This window comes from Apteryx mantelli, chromosome 1, assembly GCF_036417845.1.
Source record: "Apteryx mantelli isolate bAptMan1 chromosome 1, bAptMan1.hap1, whole genome shotgun sequence".
Lineage (NCBI taxonomy): Eukaryota > Metazoa > Chordata > Aves > Apterygiformes > Apterygidae > Apteryx > Apteryx mantelli.
The window spans coordinates 166,788,294-166,802,494 of record NC_089978.1 but is presented as its reverse complement, the minus strand read 5'-3'; the positions used below and the strand labels follow the sequence as shown (position 1 = coordinate 166,802,494).

The following is a 14,201-nucleotide window of genomic DNA, read 5'->3' as shown; positions in this document are numbered from 1 at the left end:
TAAGCAAGACACACATCTGAGCCACAGAACATGAGAAAAAGGAAGATGACAGACAGTCTGCTGTGCAAAAAACGAACCAAGAATGAGGACATACTGGGAAGGACAGAGGAGATGCCTTTGGTCCATCCCTGGCACACAGGTACACACACACGCAACGCACGCACACATCCTCTCACACACACAGAGGATGCGCCACATGCTTCAAAGACAGGCCCATGGTAGAGTCAAGGGTAGCAGGGATGGATTGTCATATCCAGAGACACCGGGTGAAATCAGGCAGAGGTCATTCACAGGTTACTTTCATGGTTTTCCTCTGTCTCGACGGTCATGGGGGGCAGCCCTCCGTTGTCATTCAGCCGCTTGGCCCTGTAGGTCTCATAGTGGATGTTGTGGGTCACTTCTTTTAGATCTTGAAGGTGGGTCCTGCAGAAGACAAAAAGTGGAGATGGGGTTGCAAAGAGGATACAATAACTAACATCAGCACTGTCAGTGTTAGTCTTCTGAGGATCATTTTATTCCTCAAGATAAATGGAAGATTCCTCCAGTCAGTCTGGCTAATGAACATACCGCTCTTATTGTACAAATGCCATAACACAACTCATAGCTGCAGCATCGTCATTCAAGAGAATACATACACAGGATGTAGGATATTGGCTGAAGTCCCTGGTTCTGCTTGATAGTGTCATGCCCCTCTCAAACCAGTGCCAGTGGAGACAGCTACTGGCCATTCGGGTGTGTGAGAGCAGACAGTGACTCATCTCTTCTCACATCCTGCTTCCAGCAGTGTTGAGATGACGATGTGTATTAGGTCCACTGGGGATCATAACCTGCAGAACTCTGCCATGAGCAGTAGTCTCTAACCTCCTTAAAAAGCCTGTGGGCTTGGGTTGTTTTTTGTTTTGTGACTATCACTTGGTTAGGATGTTTTTACTAGACTTGGGGAAAGCACAACTGCTGTGGTAGGTACCACGGTTAAGAACTTGTCCTGAGCACAAAAAGAGGGTAGTAGGGTGATGTCAGAGCTCTGTACCTGGCCAAGTGTCTTACTACCACCATACCCATGGCTGTTATGAGTCACAGAGCTCTGGCTTTGTAGCGTATTTCTCTTTTTTTTTTTTTTTTAAGTTTTGGTCCTATTTTAAAACCTTATTGTGTTTACAGGGAACAGAGGTCACCCTGGCTTTTTGCAGGTCTTCTACAGAATTCAGGGCAGATATCATTTGTGCTGAGATAGCTTCATAAAATAGGGTATGAATAAGACAGGACAATGAAAGCTGAATGAAATATGAAGCCTTTCACTTCCAGATCAACTAGAAGTTGTTGCCACCTGATATGCTTAATGGGATGGCACAGGGTGCTAACACCCTGCTCTTCCTCAAAGCATCCACATCATACATAAAAACTAGTGCTAGATCTTAGTGAGGTAGGCCACATCACTAAGAGAGCCACTAGAACATCCTACCCCTTAGTTCAGCCCAAACTTTGGAGTGTTCATACAAGGTTTCACTGCCTGGAATGTGCTTTTTCTTCCCTCCCATGGGGCTATTTCACTCTAAGGGGGGCAGTCTCAGGAAGATTTCCTTCTCATCAAAAACAAACTGGTGCATGACCACAGCCTCACCTGATGACAAAGTCTCGAAGTAGGGCAAATTCGCAGTGAGTGAGGTTTTCCACTGAAAAGAAAAAAAGTAGTTGTTATGTTTTATTTTCTTAATAACCCCTTTGTGGTTACAGAGCATGGGAAGGTCATTGCTGTGAGGCATGTTCCAGGTGGGCAGAGACTGCATACTTCAGAAAGGACAGACAGTTGTTGTGTGGACACCAGACACTGTCAAGCATTGAGTGGACATACTGTCAGGCACTGAGCAGTCATGTGAATTTTCATCTGAAAATCAAGGAAATCTCAGGAGATCAGCTTCCCTCCTGGTGGTGTTCAGCATGGTTCCAGCTTCTGCCAGTTAGCAGTACTGCAGTGACCATGGCAGTTCCTTACAAACAGCTATTTGAAATTTCTTCTTTTGCTTGGTTTTAAAAAGTTTATCACAAAAGGCACGGGAAGTTAGCCATGGGTCTGTTCCTGGTCTGTTACTGGGGCCTGCAGAGATACTTTAGTCTCCCAGAAGCAAGGGTTTCTTTACCTTCAATGATTCCCCAAGGTGTTTTTCTGCCCAGGACTCTTTTGCCGTTCACTTGGTACTCCTTGTCGCTGCCCACTACTGCGAATGGCATGCTTTCCTGCTAGGGAGAGACAGGTGGAGAGACCTATCGAACGCATTCCAATTAGCAGCAGTGTCACTGTTCCCTGTCCACCTTTCCTCCTCTCAGCTCACCAAGCACAAAGCCTTCTGCAAAGTAACAAGTTTTCCAGAGCAACACTTCAACTGGCTGTCCTCTTCACCTGTCAGCGCTATCCCTGGCATTTTGAGTCCTTACTTTGCAGGTGTCCTTGCACTTCCAGAGCTCAGTGTGCAGTTTGCAGCAGTGCTAAGGGTTCTGGAGAATGGGGCAGAGCTTTTCTGCACACATCTTCAGCATTTTTAAAGGGGGGATGCGACCAGAAGGAGGTTCCTCGGTGTAAACAGGAGAAGGTCTATTGACTGAAGGCTGCTCATAGGGATAGTTTGCAGTGAGTATTTCTCACCAAGGAGTTTGTAGTCCCTAACCAGAAGAAGGAGAGGACTCAAAGTAATCCCCCCCAGCAGGACACATGAATATTCAAAATCTAATATCTGAAATGGTTGCACTCAGAAAGGCCAGGGATGGGATGGGGTGCTCCCCCCAACCATAGATGAGGCTATCAGGGAACCTAAAATCTCCAAACACTGGGAGAAAGCACCTGTTCCCAGAGTGCAGGATGCAGGAGACCCTAGTATCTCCATAAGGTTTTGCAGATATTCATAGACTTACTGTGCTTTATAGATGCTCCTGGGCCTGGGAAGGAATTTCAATTATCACAGGAATGGAGATTAAAAAAAAAAAAGTTATTCTTACATGTGAAACTACCAAACCTAAGGCCATGGGGCTGAAGTGCAGAACAAAATGTGTAAAACAGTAATGGTTTGGAGAAGTTGTCAAACCCATCTGGTCTTCACAAGAACATGTGTTATGTTGCCATATGGGAAATGATTAATTAAGCTGGGGAACATGGAAATTTCTGCTAGGGGTGTGACAACAAAGGGAGTTGAAAGGACTAGTGTCAGGCTGCAAGGCAGATACCCTTGGAGTTTCTTGAGGACCGTCATGGAAGCCAATCTATTTTCACTAATGACCTTGCCACAATAATGATGAGTGGGATAATTAAATGCACTAACGTCACAAAGCCAGGAGGCATTGTCAGTACAGAGGCAGGCTGGATTATTATCCAGGAAGATGTGCAGAAGTTTGAGGCACAAAGGGCAGCATTTAGGAAATAACAGCAAGAATTTCTGCTACAGTTTGGGAGCTCATGAACAAGCAACCACTGAAGGAGGGGAAGGACTGCATGTGCTAGTCAGTCACGAGATGACCACGAGGCACCAATGTGATGAATTTGTTTAAAAAGCATGTGGTCCAAGGGCTTACAGTTAGATCTCTCCAGGAGAGGCGTGGAGCACGGGGTACCAGTATCAGAGTACTCTGCTGGGAAATCAAGTCAAACTGGAGCAAGTGCAGAAAAAAGTGAGTAGGAGGATGGAGTACCGAGAAATGGGAAGCCCATTCTAGGGAGCTTGTCTCATTTAGATGACCAGAAAGCCAGCAGAAGATAATGTGGTTCTCTGCAAATGCCTGAGTGGTGGAAGTAATCACTAAGTAGGAGAAGTGCTCAAGCCAATGTTGGCACAAGAACACAGACATAATCCTGGGTACAACCTGGTCATGAACAAACACAGGCTGCAAATTACAAGGTGGTTTCTAACTCTGATGAGGGAAGGATGGGACAAGCCTTTTCACAGGGACTAGGGGAGCAACAAACCGAACTGCTTTTCAGATAGATTTTGATCAGCGGATGAAAATGCTCATGGGGCAGTTGTCTGGGACAGTCAGAGGCTGGGTATCAGCTGCATTCCAGGCCTCTTTAGTCCTTAACACAGGCCAAACAGAGCATTCAGCAAGAGAAGGTGAAATATGGTCCTTCCTCACTCAGCCCTCATAGCACTCTGTGATAATGACAGGAACAAATTAAACTAGAAAGGATGAATGACCATCCCTTACATTTATTGCATCTTTCACCCAGGGACCATAAAGCACTTAAAATCTTCTAGTGACTCTGTGTCTGGTTCACACTTATGAAATTTGACCAGTCCTCATCCCCCCTTCCGCTCCCATGATGAAGTGTTTCCTACCCTGATTTTGTCGTTCTCTGTTTTATCCTCCAGGTCCTCATCAAATTCTTTCTGGGGGTAAAACTCGATCCCATTTACTTCTAGCTCTTTGCGCACCTGAGCAGAGAGAACATTTTGAAGCAAAAAGCCACACAAGCCTGAAGGAAAGGCAGGCAGGACAGCCAGGCAAACACACCTGGCAATCCTTCCAGAGAGGAAAGGCTGGAGGGACTGTTCCCAGGGAAGTGTGCAGCAAAGTGAGGACTTATGGCAGCAATGACAAGCCTTTCTTCCTCAACCCCAGTTACTTGTCTGGCTTTGGATTATCATGGGTTAACACAGGTCACATGGCAGACCACCTCATGGCATGTCACGGGGATATGCATCTTTATTCTCCCTCTAAGAGGTGCCCTCAGAGCCTGTAAACAGCTACATCTTCACGACAGTCTCAAGACTCAAGCACCTTTTTGGTTTTCACTGTGCTGTCTTTACCAGGTCCTTATTGTTATTTTTTTGACTATGAAGGTCCCTTTGGGCCAAGAGACAACATTTTCCAAGAAACCCAGAAATGGGATTCATGAGCGCAGACATGTGTCAATAACAGGTACCTCTTTCTGGAGACACCTGTTGCCAACACATTCATTCAAAGCCCGCTCTTGGATACAACCAAGGAAAGGAACTGGGGAACAACTGTTTAGGCATGCAGTGCTAGCAGCCACAAGGTGTGAAAGGCAAAGCAGTCCAGGCTGCACTTAGCCACTGCTACCCCACACCTGGGCTCTTGGTCAGAGAGGCAGGACCTGGTGCAGGACTCTGTGCATGCACTGTGGACTGTGCTGCAGCCCCAGGAGGAAGGAGACAGCCCATCTCTCCCATCTTTGAGCCGGGGCTGGGAAGGGTCCCATGCAAAGGAGGAGATACTCACTCTTTGTTTGAATTCAGTCTTCTCCTCCAAGGTCATGGTGTCAGCCTTGGCAATAACAGGGATGATGTTCACTACCTTGCTGAGATGTTTCATGAACTCCAGGTCCAAAGGCCGCAGGCTGCAGCCCGGGAGGCAGCAACATGAAAGGGGTCATTTTACTCTCCCCATCTGTCACCCTAGTGACCCTCCCAAGCATCAATGCATCAAAGAAACCTCTCTTTTTCATTCCCTGCTTGTTGCCACCATGATCTCTTCTCCTCCCTTGTTATCCTAGACCCTTTCAAGTCCCACAGTTCCCAAAGTGTGGCCAGCCCCACAGGCAGGATCCCTGGGTCCATGGCTGACACAGAGCAGTGCAGAGTATATATCTGCAACAGAGGCACTGTGGGGTTGAGAAAGGAAGGGGGATTGTATACGTACGAGTGGCCTGTGGGGGAGATGAAGTAGAGGCAGCAGTGCACTCGCGTGTCTGGAATTCGTTTCTTCCTTGCAATATTCACCTCCTCTTTCAAAAATTTTTCATATTGCTCATTGATGTATTTCTCAATAGGTTCCCAGCTGTTAGGGTGGGAGAGAGAGATGAATAGACAGGTACAAATCTCCTCATGTTCCTGCCTACAGTGTTGCCAGCTCTGATAGCAGTAAAGCAGGCTCTGGGGTAAAAAAATCCTCCACTAGTGTCTCACCATCAGTAGAGATGTTTAAGAGTTTCTGTAGCTGAGATCAGGGGCTTTTGCAAAACCACTGTTGAAATTAGTGGTAAAATCAGTGGAAGGGGGAAAGGAAAGACCCACTGGTAGCATGGCAAGGGGCTGCTGAAGGCTGCTCTTTGTGAGAAATATAGGAAAAAATTGGAGTTGGCTCAGTATAGGCAAAAGAACTTGAATCTGCTAATTTTCAGGTAAAGGAATATATGTAGAATTTGGGGGAACTGTCAGTCTGGGAAGGACATTACAGTTTTTTGCCTGACTTCCTGGTAATGAGTTGTCTGACAGCATCACTGCATTTTACATGCCTTAGGGGAGGGCTGAAGGGTTGAGAGTGAAGGGGAGAGAGGAGGTGAGTGTTTGAGTGGGGCCAAGGGTTTTAAGGCACAGAAATAGACACTTGCTGTGTAATGTGTGCATACCTCCAAGCAAACACACGAAACCAGGGCGCTCACAATTTCACATCCCCAACTCCCCCAGCCCCTGAGTGCAATACAGTCCCAGACCTTTTCCAGGCCGCATAGGTGGGAGTTACTCCATTTGCTGGATTAAATGCAGCCCTTTCTGGGGCACAAGCCCTGGCTGTGTAAAACTCACCAGTTCTCGTTGTTGATCTGGTCCCCAAATCCTGGGGTGTCAATCACTGTCAGCTTCATCTTGACACCACCTTCTTCAATGACTGGGGAAGAAATTACAAATGATCATACACCTCCCTGGGGACTTGCTCCATCATGAAACACGTCTCTGTGCCCTGCAAGGGAACAAGGGAACTCTACCCTTACTCCTGCCCAACAAGCATGAACAGGCCAGGCTGGGTCACTGCATGCCTGGACAACTGTGATCCCACTTCAGTTTCTTACTCCAAATTTTGATAACCTCTGCACTAAACCACTCTTTCACAGGAAAATGGATTTGTGCTCAATCTGTAGCCTAAAGAGCTCTTGAAGAGAATGGGAATTGCTCACACTGCAGCAGCCCGGCTCTTACCATGCCCAATGGCTTTAATCTCCACCGTCTTGGGGATCTTCTCCTCGCGGTTCCAGCCTGAAGATTTGCGGCTCACCTGGGATTTGAAGAGGGTGTTCACCAGCGTCGACTTCCCCAGCCCGCTCTGACCTGAGGATTGCAAAGAGGAAGCTCGTGACATCTGCCACAGCCCGGTGATGTGTAGGCCCAGAGGACGGAGCCAGGCTGGTGAGGGAAAGCTCTGTAGATATCTTCTTGCCTTGTGCAAGCTGCCCTTCGCCCCCACTGCAAGCACTGCCTGCTCCCTCATACCTCCCAGTGGGGCTCATGCTCCCACCTGGCCTCATGGGAGAGTGTCCTGCCATGGTTCCCAGCACTTCAGTTGATCCTTGCCTACCTACAACCATGATGTTGAAGTCGAAACCTGTCTTCATGGTCTTCTTGCGCATCTGCTCAATGATGGTGTCAATTCCAATGTAACCCAGCAAGTTGGCATTAATGCCCATCGGTTTCATTGGCACAGCTGGTTTTTGCCGCGGCTCTGGGACCAGTTCAGACATGGCTGCCTCGTTTTTGCTCTCCACTGGCCCTGCACGGGGAGAAAGATTGAAAAATCATCATTCAGGTGTAAAGAGGGCCTCCCTGCTGTCTTGTCACGGGGACCAGGGGCAATTCTGAATGTTCATTTCAAGGGCTGGTGGCTGAGCATGACTGAATGAAATGATTTTAGCAGTAAGACCCTTCATGGGGGAGCATCTAGAGTTTCTAGCATACTTTTCTATATATCACTCTAGTTTGGGAAGTTGAAAAGTGGGGCTCTTCAAACACTGAACATACTAATGGCTACCTCCAAACAATAGCAACAGATCTAGCAACGCTGACCATGCTGGTAATCAGATGCCAGAAGATCTGTGCATCTCCGTTTTCTTGTTTCCCCCCATTCTCACCACAATCACCAGTGTTTTACTCCCTCCAAGATTAGCATGCACCCTGAAATTTGCAATGGAACAGACTTCTCTTTCAAAATGATCATGTCAAACCCTGGCATCAAAACAGAGCTTGGGATTTAACGTGAGGCCTCGCAAGCTTGGCCACAAGAGGAGAGAAGAGCCCCTCTCTCCCAGAGGAGGCTGCGTTACTCACTGTGCTACGCGCTCTGAGCTCTTTAGAGGAAGGCAGTGGTGGAACAACCTCCCTTTTTGCCTCCCGCTTATAGATCAGAGTTTTTTGTCATGTCTACCAAGAAACTTATCAACTGCACCTTTCTTTCCTCGCTTTCCCCTCCTTGTTTCTTCCACGTAAAACAAACCAGCAAAAGGGAAGGCCCCGTGGGCTTTCCGGCCTCCCTGACCCTCTTTATCAGGTGATGGCACACTCTGCTTGGGGCAGGCCTCATCTGCTTATCTCCATCTCTTGTTTTTCTCCTTAGTGAGCATCTCCCGCCCACCACGGGAAGAAGCTGGATGTTGGGGGAGGACAGGACACAGAAGAAAAGTTGCAGTTAGTGGGGAAGAGAGGCTTGAGGGATAAGTCTAGAAAGGAAGATGAAGGGGATGGGAACCAAATACCTTCAATATACGAAACAGCTGCAAACTAGAGCCTATCCCACTCTAATCACTTGGCTCCCCCATGCTTTGTCTCATTAGATGGTTATTTTTTCAGGACAAGGACAGCTTGCATCTTTGCTTGGTAAGCACTTTGCTTATTTTGGTCACCACTTCAGTTCAAGTAACCCACACTAAATTATCCCTTTCAATCCTTTTGGTGGGTTATTTGCTCCTCTCAGCAGAAACCACAGCTGCAGAGAAGCAGGCGAGCGATCAGGCAGACAACTGCCATTTGGTGGATGACACACCACTTGAAGAGGAAGACAGTTCAGAGGTGACTGAGGTGGGGACACTGTCAGCACCAGTCTGGGACCCTGGTGGCAGTTCTGCTGGGTCAGGCAGAGACAGGGGTGGAGAGGAGTTCAGAGGAGTTTTGTTCAAGGGCAGGGTTAGCCTGCAACAGTCTGCATGGGCAGCTGGTGACCCTATCCAGCATTTCCATATCAAAGCTTCGATGCAGACACAAAGGGCTGCTCTATATAGGGAAAATTTTATGTTTTATGTAAGCTTTAATATCCCAAGACCATATGCCTGGGGTAGAACTTTCAGAAGGGCCACCCTTAGCAGGAGAAAGGCACCTGTACACAGCTCGTTTTACACCACTTGGAAAGTGTTTTACATTAAACTGGGAAAAGAAGTCTTCCCTCCAGAAGGGCTGCATTACACCTGTAAGAGCACAGCAGCACAGCCACCCATGCATTGCGCAGCTGATAATTTCCTAAGGGTCTCAGCTTCATACCACCTCCGTTTCACCTTGCCTGCAGAGGACAGACCTGCCCAGAGGATGTCCCCTGCCTGCTCTTTCCCACTGAGCACATGCACTCTGAGCTATCATCACCTTCTTCTGAAGCAGTGAGCATTAGCCTGGAGGGGCCACAGCACAAGATGGACTGCTGGCCTGAGCCAAGCTGGCAAATCTAAGCTCCTTATGCTAACGGGGAGCTGTAGGTTGAGGCAGCCTGCCGAGCTGAGTGTTCTCAGCTGCAATTCGCTGTACACATGTCCCAGATAATCTGTGCCTTTCTTGCTGACAAAGCATCCCCTGAGGCTCCTGTTGTCTTTTTCCAGCTTTCTCAAAGCTGTTGCCAGCCAGAAAAGCCCATCTATCTGGCAGAGCACAGAGGGCCAACCCAGCCAGCTCTCCTTCATCCTTCCCTTTGCTCATCCTCTCTCAGTCTGCCCCACACCACACATACTGTGGGTGCATGGCTGTGCCATGGCCCCTAATCCTGATGCAGCATCCTCCAGTGCTGACCCCACACAGCCCTGCTCAGGAGAGCGTCTCGTCAGTGTCTGGGCCCAAGCATGTGAGGATGAATATGGAGGAGACCAAAGGCTGAGGGCAAGCACAGCTATTGTTTGCTGTTCTTAGCCACAAGGTGCCAACCCTCCACTGCAGGGGTAAGAGGAGGGGTGATTTCGAAGAGCAGCCTGCATTGAGGCCCCCATACCCCAGAGTGGGGGAGAGACTGAGACGTGGAGCAGGGGAATGATGACGGGATCTGGGGTAGGGGGCTGCAGCCCAGTGGCAGTGCTGGGAGGACCATCTTGCTGCGTGACGAGAGTGGAAAGGCAGCTCAGTCCTGTGGGAGCAAGACAGACAGGAGGAGCTCAGGTCCCCATCCCTGCCCTGCTGTTCCATCTTTGCCGCCTCCCATGGCATCTCCTTCCTGTCTCCCACTGGCCAAAGAGCCCTTCTGACAGTCACAAGGGTCAGTACATTAAAGGAAGTGAAGCATTTGTCTATTACAGTAATGGGGGGTGAATAAAGCCCTGGAGGTGAATGGGGAACAGGTCAAGGTGAGAAGAAAGCCTAGACAGCAAAGACATCCCCTGGAGAAGGGAGCACAGGCGTTCCCTAAGCAGCCTCCCTGCGGTGCTGACAGCATGGGCTGAGCAGGACAGGCCCAGGATCCTTTGCTGCCTGGGGAGTAGCTTCTCCTTGGGGAGTCTGTTACCCTCTCCTTTATTCCTTTAACTCCTTTTTCTTACATGGGGAGAAGGAAGGAGGGAAGGAGCTGCCAGCCAACCTCAAGGTTCACAGGAATGTTCATGAGCTGTCCCTCACTCTCGCTGTACTGAGGGATGCTTGGCCCAGAGTTGCCAGAAGTTGCCAACTCTGCTGTGCACATTGCAATATTTGGCCATTTCTTTGCAGGCTTTGTTGCTGGAGCTGGGAACTTGCAGTAGCTAGAGCAGGCTTTTCAGCATCAGGTCATAAATGCCTGAAGTAAGCACCTACAAAAAGCCCTCAAATCTGGAGAAAAGAACTTCTAAAGTCTCCTTAAATATTTCCTGGATTTTCTATCAGTGGCTCTGGGGAAGGGAGTTTTGATTTTGGATATTCAAGGTGTCAGGGTAGACAGTATCCTCTTGCACTTGCCTTCCTCTCTTCCCATGCCACATTTGAAAGGGAAGCCCCCATCTTACAAAGAGGTATCCAGGGGTTCAGCTTTGTGCACATAGTTTTCCACCTCTCGGCTTCCACGGAGGAATCCAAGGAGACAAATGAGGAAACGGCATGCTGACAAGGTCAGGGTGTGCAGAACCAGAGGCATGAGAAACGCCTTGAGACGGGAAATGTATCTACCTGGTCTGCTGGGAATGTCTCTATTTTATATGAAGTAATGCTAACACTGCTATGAAACCTCATTAAAGCTCTTAGTGAATGGTCAAGGGGTAGCATTATGCATCCTAGGCACATCCTGTAGCCCCTTCAACTGCTCCCTGTCCCTGTAATAAATATATGATAGGGCACTATGGTCAATGTAGCTTATAATGAATAGGGGGTTAGCCAAGGTTAACAACATGCATCCGCTGTTTGCATTACCACGCTTTTCTCTGCTGCTTTGTTCTGTCTGCTAAGCAAAGGCTGATTTAAGAGGGTGGTTGCTGGTGATACCTCTGTTCCCCAGTTCCCAGCAGGAGGAGGCCTGGGCTGGGCCACCAGCTGATAACCTCTGGCTCAGAGAAGACACTACGCTCAGATCCTAGCCCGCAGCAGGGAGAGCTACAGCGCCTGGGCCAGGGCAGGGAGGGCCAGAGGGGGCAATGGGTGCTCAGAGAGGTACCAGTGGGACCAGCTAGCCCCTGCCTCTGACACTCACCGGTCCACCCCAGAACCTCTCCCTGGAAGGCCAGCATACATGGCCAGCAGCAAACACTACTGCTGCACCACACCATTAACATCCACCTGCCTCTGACATTCACAACAGCTAGCTGGAGACAGAGATAGCCTTGTAAGATGCATTACAGGGCTCATATGGTGGGGACTTTCGTTTACTCCTATCCTGGGGGAAGACTAGACCTGATAACCTAGACACAGTCTTATCCCCTCCCCCTGCCTTCCTGTTCTTTGTCTGAGTGGCAACACGGAGGGAGGGGTGGAAACCATCCGTTCACAATGAATCCACCTTCCAGTAAGAAAAGGCTATAACATAACATAACATAACATAACATAACATAAGGAAGGCCCACATAACACATCAACAGACTCCCTGTAGGTCTCCTCCCGTTCGGCAAAAGGCTGATCTGCTCCAACTGGAGGCAGTGATCCAAAAGCACATTTCACTCCAGCCCCCTTCACCCATGTGGCCCTGGACTCGCGTTCCCACTCCCTGCCGATGCCACACTTGGAGGAGGGAGGGCTTTGGTGTGCGAACGTGGCTGCAGGAGCAGGCCCTACGCGGGTTACATCAGGTCCCTAGGAAAGCAAGCAGCTGCTGCTGTAGCACAGCTCTCCCTGTGTCTTGCAGGCAGTAATATCTGCTCCTTGCTTCACATCTACAGAGATGCTGGATTAAGCATTTGTCCATTGGAAAACTCCCTTTCCCTCTATTCCCATGATGATCTCCAGGGCATTTCTCCCAGCCGTATAGTGCAAAGGCCAGACTGTGCCAGACACATCACTTCACCTCAGGATGCAGAACACAGGCATTTTCTTTACCAGGTCTTTGCCTGGCCTAGGGACCACTGGGCGTTTCGAGTGGGGCTGTGAAACTTATCCCAGCCCTTTGGGCTGCTGCAGCCTTCCTGGGGGCTGCCTTCCTCTAGGTGCCCTCACCACTCTGCAGAGGGCTTGGGCAGGAGCCTGGCTCTGCTGGGGCTGCAGTGAAATTTAGGGCAGAGCATGCTGAAGCCTTGCTGAAAATGCAGAAGCTGGAGGTGAAGGGGACTGGGCATGTCCTTAGCCCAGCCACCGCAGGGTCAGCCGCTGACTGCTGCCCAAGTGGGGCTCCCCGCACCTCCCTAGCTGGCCACCCCAGCACATCCCCCCATCCCACCTCCCCAAATGTGTCTCCCCACACCCACACCTCGGCACCCCTCAGGAAGAAACTGTTCCCCTTGGTGCCCACACTGGGCTGTGCCGTTGCAGTCCTTGCCTGCATGCCCGTAGCCCAGGGTTGCAGCCTGGGTGGCAGGACTGTCCCATGAGATGAGAGGATGCTGGGACATGGGCGCCCCGTCCCCCTGCAGCTGCCTGTCCCTTTGCCCTCCCGCCTGCCAGTGCCAGGGGGTCCCTGCCTGCCGCTTTCTCCAGCACAGATGCCTAGGGAGTCGCACAGGATGTTCCCACTGCCCTGACAGAGACAGCTTCTCAGTGGAAGGGACAAGCCAGCTGCAAAACAGCTTGGGGGTTTTCCCTAGCCCTGAGCCAGCTGGAATTATATCTTTCTTTCAGAGCAGCCCCTGGCAACAGCTACCCAGCATCAGCACCACAGCCACCCCTGCTCTTTCTCCTTGATGCCAGAGTGCTACCACAGAAAGAAAAAAAAAATACACACCAGGACCAATTTCTTCCACTGCCCTTTGGAGGAGATATTCATCCCCAATGGCCAGAGCTTGGCAGCAGGGGGGGGTACCGCGGAGAGTGCATGCACAAAAAGCCCAAGCGTCCCTCCAGCATCGCCCAGCCCTGCCAAGCCCGGAGCATCCTACCTTTGAACATGAAGCTTCCTTTGTCTCCGATTACTCTCCCAAGGGGGTGGGTTTACCCCCAGTTTTCTAGCCTGATGCTGGCGCAGCGTGGTGAGCTACGAAGCTCTGCTTTTGCCTCTCTCTTTCCTGTCCTCTTCTCCCCCCTCTCCTTCCCCTCCTTCTCCAGTGGCTATTTCAGCTGAGCGGGGATGCTGGTGCTGCTCCTGCTGCCATCGTCATGTGACCTGAATATTAAACATCGCTGCAAAATCTCCCCCTGCGCGCCCTCCCCCCGGCTTCATCCCAGAGCCTGTGAGAGCCTCCCCGCCTGGGTGGGCAGGGGAGCAGGGTTGCAGGGGCCGTGAGGGACAGGCTCCACGCATCCAGGGGGCCCACCACGCACATGCATGGCCCCCCCCTCCTTGCACCACACACATGTTTTCTTGCTCTTTCCCTCCCTATTCCCCAGCAGTTTTGCATGCTGCTGTCTGCAGAGCATCTCTGGATGCAGCCACTTGTTTATGGAGGGAGATATTTAACCCCTTGCGGTTTTGGTCCGGCAGGGCTGAGCAATGCCAAGAGTCTTGCTCCCTCTCTCTGTAGATATCTGTTGGTTTTAGGGGATTGCAAGGCCTCATCCTGCTTTTCTGAAGAGAGGGAATTGGGGACAGCTCGTCAAAACCAATTTGCTCTTCAGCTCAGCTTGTGGGGGCATGAGAAACCTTTCTCCTTTGGCACCATGATTCCTGGCTGTCAGCCCCTGGTGCAGAGGCAGAGT

General features: G+C 50.1%; 1 protein-coding gene across 2 annotated transcripts; it reads right to left on the bottom strand.

The window, feature by feature from the left end:
• Positions 1-251: 251 nt before the first annotated feature.
• SEPTIN3 (septin 3) lies at positions 252-13,527 on the bottom strand. 2 transcript variants are annotated; one of them, XM_067289888.1, is made up of 10 exons: positions 13,445-13,527; positions 7,297-7,488; positions 6,921-7,049; positions 6,531-6,612; positions 5,647-5,784; positions 5,227-5,344; positions 4,323-4,418; positions 2,139-2,238; positions 1,622-1,673; positions 252-423 (listed from the first exon to the last, which is right to left on the bottom strand). In XM_067289888.1, exons 1-10 carry the CDS (start codon positions 13,452-13,454, stop codon positions 288-290), a joined length of 1,053 nt encoding a protein of 350 aa, XP_067145989.1. In that variant the 5' UTR covers positions 13,455-13,527; the 3' UTR covers positions 252-287. The 2 variants fall into 2 exon arrangements, with proteins under 2 accessions (XP_067145989.1, XP_013802713.1); XM_013947259.2 differs by having other exon boundaries at positions 2,139-2,235.
• Positions 13,528-14,201: the final 674 nt, after the last annotated feature.

Excerpts from the sequence above, each read along its gene's own strand:
- SEPTIN3 (XM_067289888.1), bottom strand. Across the intron at positions 2,239-4,322 it reads CAGAGAACGACAAAATCAGG|CAGGAAAGCATGCCATTCGC; the intron begins GTAGGAAACACT and ends GTCTCTCCCTAG. Across the intron at positions 1,674-2,138 it reads ACCTTGGGGAATCATTGAAG|TGGAAAACCTCACTCACTGC; the intron begins GTAAAGAAACCC and ends TTTTCTTTTCAG.